A 5375-nucleotide genomic window follows, 5' to 3' on the forward strand; every position below is an offset into this window, starting at 1 on the left:
GCGCTCCGAGGCCATGTTCCCCACCTACGTCATGGGGAGCTCGCGGGCGCGGGCCGTGCTCCTCGACCCCTCCGCCACCGGGGACCCCATATGGGAGGCCGTCAAGGCCGAGGCCAGGTCCGAGGTGAGCGCCGTCCATGCCATCCCGCCGCTCCATCGCAGATTCGCTCGCGTTGCGCCGTTCTTATTTTTATTCGATCGCTGTAATTTTTTCTCTGGTTGCACCCTGGTGGTGAATTTGGGGCTGGAGCGAGGAGGAAAAGCTGCGTTTTTTGGGCGGCGATTTCCTGGTCTCGTGACCTTTCTCGTGTTTCCCGAGGTTCAGTTGACTGAATTTTGATCCCAGGCGGCAAGAATCCAGTTCTTTCAAGTCACTACTATATTTTTTCCAGCCTTCGAATTTAATGGTCAAAATACTGCAACTGGACTTAATTTTATCTCTTCTTCTGCGTCATTAGCTATTTCTAGACTTCGAATTTAATGAACAACTGCAACTGGATTTTCTTTCTCTCTTGAGCTAGCTTTTTCTAGCCTTCGAATTTGCTTGCACATATATATCGAGTGACTGAGTGAGTGAAGTTCAGTTCGATAGTGGTGTATTACATTTACACATATGGTCTTGATAATTTTATTGTTTAAATATAGCTAGTTGATGTGGTAAAAGTGCTACTTCCTCTTTAGTGCTTGGACTTATTGTTCTTCTGAACTAGATATTGTGTAATAGTACTAGTTGATAGTTCAGTTCAGCCAAAGTAATTTATGGAGGCAAAAGTGCAATCAATTCAAACTATGCGGTGTGAGCTAGAAGCCTCAGTGCGTTTATATGTTGTCACTGCTCAGAGGTCAACTCTGGGAAAGGAAAACATTTCAGGCAACTCACATCTGATGATGCTGAAATCTGACTGTCTTGTAAAGGTGTGTGAAGTGCCAATGCCAATAAGATGCAGGAACCGGAAACATTTTGTGCCCAATCAAGCCTTAGGCATGCATGACTCACGTCCGACATCCGAGCTTTATTGTCGCGAAGCTATGCTTTTGAGTGTCGTTGACTCTTATACTCTTCTTGTCTTATTGCAAAACTTTGCATCATGTTTACTGTTAGTTTTACATGATGACTGACGGCAGTATCCGCATTTCGCAGGCAGAGAAGGAGCCTATTTTAAGTAGCTTCTTATATGCGAGCGTATTATCTCACGACTGTCTGGAGCGGGCGTTGAGCTTCGTCCTTGCAAACAGGCTTGAAGATCCAACCTTACTTGCGACTCAGCTAATCGACATTTTCAATGACGTCATGATGAATGACGTAGATATACGCCGTTCCATTCGCCTTGATGCTCAGGTGAGTGTATCATTGTCCTATTGAGGTGTCGTGTTTTGTGTGTGCATGTTAATTTGTTCTGTATCACGCTATCGTTGCATTAATGGTCTCCTTGTCTAAATTTAGGCCTTCAAAGGAAGAGATCCTTCCTGTGCACAATATAGCTGGGCCCTATTATACCTAAAGGTGACTACAAAATCATGCTATCATATCGTTCATATCCGGAAAAGGTAACAAGACTCATGTTGCTTGCAAACTGCTACAGGGTTACCATTCCTTGCAGTCCTATAGGATAGCTCATGTTTTATGGAATCAAGGGCGTAAGGTTCTGGCGTTGGCGCTGCAAAGCCGTATCAGTGAGGTGAACCTTGATTTCTTAAGAAGCAGGTTTTTAGCATACATTTATGTTTAACATGTGCTATCCTTCTCTTTTCAGGTTTTTGCAGTGGATATACACCCAGGTATATCATTGGTGTATCATATATCTGTACAAAATTGTCTTATATTTCCTGCTATGTGTTTAATACTGGGGTTGCTCTTGAGCTATATGATGTTTGGCTTTTCCACTCAAAAAATAGCTACTTGATGTTTAGCTTCTTCTATTACCTTCGCGGAAATGTGTTTTGTTGCCTTTACTAGTGCATATGGATCTGCTGCTTGGGAATATGTATGTATGTTTATGTTATCCTAGTAAATATCTTAACCTGAACCAAGGTTTGTCTTTGTAATTGTGTTCACTTTTTGGGAGCATAGAAGCATTGCTCATGTTTTAATCATTTTCTAAAGCTTGCTTATGTATGAGTCTGCAGTTATTTACCAATTTATGAATTTATAAGCATCAAATCCTTAAATATATCCTCATACTGATGATATTTGCTTTTGAGTTTTTAAAAGTAAACCTGTGATCTTAACTGGTGTCTTTGTTCTATTGTGGTATGATATGGTATTTTAGTCTGTTCTCTTAACATTCTTTAATGCTAAATCTGCAGCTGCCAAAATTGGAGAAGGAATATTGTTGGATCATGGAACAGGTCTAGTCATTGGTGAAACTGCTGTTGTTGGCAACTGGGTTTCATTAATGCAGGTGACATGCATCACCCTGTTCTTGCTATTTCTGATTTTAACATAAAGCATTACTTTTCAATATAATTTTTAATTCCATCCAGAATTTAACTTATTTTTCTTCTTCTCTGGTTGTTAGCTCTGTCACATATCTTGTTTGCTATAGTTTTAAATTGTCCTTGTGCAAATAATTAAATATTTCTTTCATTTGCTTTTATCATACTATAAAAAATGGATAATATGATTCAGATAACGAAATATCTACGTGCACATCAATTTAAATTCTTTTGTTGAATATTTTTGTTTTTGTACAACTATGAATCATTCAATTCACATCAGGTGAATATCTTACGACGTGTTTGGAAGGGCTGAAAAATCCCACTTTGATTGCAATGCTTTAGGAAACAGTAGCAGCCGTTTAGTTCGTCCATTCTGTTTTTGTTACGATGCTATCGGATACAACACATCACATCCCCAAAAACGTCCGTTCCCGACCTGATACGGAATCCCCTCTGTTCCGTATTCGTTCGCGTCCCAGACCAAACAAACACATATTCAGGAGAAATGATACCCGAGCGGAACCAAATGCTAGGCTTGAGGAAATATTTCAATTTTTGCTGTATGAGATAATATAAGAGAAGGTAGCAAAACATAAGGGGTGCTTGTTTTGCGCTTTCTTACCATGCATGCTTATTTTCAGTTTTGTAAAATCTTTTGTGACGAATGTAGTCCTCCCTTGGTTCGAACTAAATATATAGCCTAAGTATGGCCTTCATATGTGTGTTCCCGTGGTGTTTCCTTTTTGGTCAAAATTTAATTATAGAAGGTTCCTAATTGTTCACCAGCTTACCAGGTAGGCCTTTGCTACAGGGTGTTACACTTGGAGGTACTGGAAAGGAACACGGAGATAGGCACCCCAAGATCGGTCAGGGAGCTCTTCTTGGAGCTGGTGCTACTATCCTTGGCAACATAACTGTAGGCGAAGGTGCCATGATTGCCGCTGGTTCCCTTGTTTTAAAGCATGTACCGCCTCACAGGTTAGAAAGAAGTTAGACTTAATTTAAATTCTTAAGTAATGATGCTGCAATGCCAAATTTTGTTAGTAATGAGCATCAGTAGATATGATATATATTCTCGTTCTTGCAATGCGATTTCCTTAGAAAGACAGAAAACAAGAAGAATACATGATCTGTGTTATGTGGCTGCTAGAAGGAGGGCGCGAGAGGGCCGGCCGGGGGCCTTTTTGCCCACGGCCGGGCAAGAGGGAAGGGATTTCCTTCTTAATTCTTACTTGATTAGATTGATACATCTCCTCCCCTTATATAGAGAGGTTTACTTGACTCCCCCCATTAGGCCCATTACGTACTCTAACAATCTGAATACTGTTGCTTAGTGTAGAATACTGTATTTGCTTTACTAATTGAGCTACTGAATGCTACGCCTTGAATATTTCCAACGAATGCGGCATTGTAAGTATTTGTAGTTTTTAAAGGAGCGCCCTTTAGGATACTGTTTTTTCATGGTCGTCCGGTTTCCCTTCAAGTAGGATAGAGAGGTCTAATTATGCTCATCATTAGTAAATAGTCGATTTTATTCCCTTTTCAATTTGAACATATTCACTTGTAGCCTGGTGGGCCTGACAAGGGTCTATAATATTCTCTGAGTTAAAGAAGTTCACTAGTGGTTTTAAAGTAGGAAGGAATATATGCATTAATTTTTGAATGGATACACATACACTGAAGCTTAAAGCCTGCGATCCAGTACACCTTTAGATATACTAATAATGGCTCAGTCTGTTTTTGTGAACATTTAGTTTCTTAACATTTGCCTCCATTGTTATTGTTTGTTAAGTTTTCATTTCCCTATGTCTTTCATAACTAGTCTTGCACCGTGATTATTATCTGCTTTATGTTGATCATCATTGTTTTGACACTTGTTTTGTGTTTGAAAGCATGGCGGTAGGAAATCCTGCGAAGGTAGTTGGCTATACAGAGAAAGAAGACCCTTCGTTAACTATGAAGCATGGTAAGTGTGTGCATAGTTGTTGCTTTTATTTTCAAACGAGTTCAATGAATGGGTGGCTAGGAGTAACTAGCCAGCCTAATAATATAGCAGTGTAAGGATTCAATCCCAGGCCGACTAGCCTGTGGTGCCAGCCGGTGGGCGCTCGTTCCTTGTGCATATATTTTTATGAGCTGTGTTTCCTCATTCATTTTTTTTTTCAATGCAGATGCAAGGAGAGATTATTTCGAGCATGTTGCCGGTAGTTTTCCAGACGGTAGATCCAATGGTGAGTTACCGATATATCTGTAACAAGTGTACACTTCAGCTATGCGTTTCTTTTACGACAACATACCCGTGATTCGCAGGGAGTGTCGTGAAGTAAAAAACTTGCAAGGATGAATGGAATTTTGGACATTTCTACATCCTGGAGGACATAGGGCGCTGGATATTTGGCGACGCATGAGTGGTGCTTCCCCCTGCCCAGCAACCCTCTTGTGAGACCATGCAGGCGAGCCCGCCAAGGGTCTCCGAAAGCTCCCCAGATGTATTTATCATGTGCCCTTACTGATGCAATAATGTGAAGATGTTTTCTGTAAAAACTGGAAGGAATGGTACAGATATAATCTGTAGAGATCTCCAGCAGCAAGCTGTAGATACCTCAGATCAGTGCGTGTGGCCTCAACTATGTGAGCCAGCTACACTTTTCTGGATCAGCATCAAAAGAAAGTAGTTATGCGTGGCCTGGTCATCTCTGCATTTAAATTTCTATTTTGCGATATGTTGGCGTACTCGGGCCTAGTTCTTTCGGCCGATTCTCCTAGAATCTTGAGAATTGGACCTCCCTTAGCTTCTTCTAGAATCTTGAATTCATATTTTTTTTACAATCCTAGATAGTTCAAAACAACTAGGATTGTCAAAATAATATGCATTCAAGATTCTAGGAGAAGCTGGGTGGAGGTTTGATTCTCATGACTATGGGAGATTCGGCCAA

At 40.7% G+C, this 5375-nt stretch overlaps 1 protein-coding gene across 1 annotated transcript; it reads left to right on the forward strand.

The window, feature by feature from the left end:
- Nucleotides 1-4: 4 nt before the first annotated feature.
- Nucleotides 5-5132, forward strand: LOC125527819 (probable serine acetyltransferase 2; the record flags this gene model as incomplete). The annotated part of the gene is made up of 10 exons (XM_048692329.1): nt 5-124; nt 1142-1339; nt 1445-1504; nt 1584-1679; nt 1755-1779; nt 2308-2402; nt 3251-3417; nt 4332-4405; nt 4611-4670; nt 4750-5132. Coding segments are annotated over 10 exons (912 nt in total), but the record flags the coding sequence as incomplete, so codon positions are not given.
- Nucleotides 5133-5375: the final 243 nt, after the last annotated feature.

Source organism: Triticum urartu, unplaced genomic scaffold (genome assembly GCF_003073215.2).
Source record: "Triticum urartu cultivar G1812 unplaced genomic scaffold, Tu2.1 TuUngrouped_contig_4434, whole genome shotgun sequence".
Taxonomy (NCBI): domain Eukaryota; kingdom Viridiplantae; phylum Streptophyta; class Magnoliopsida; order Poales; family Poaceae; genus Triticum; species Triticum urartu.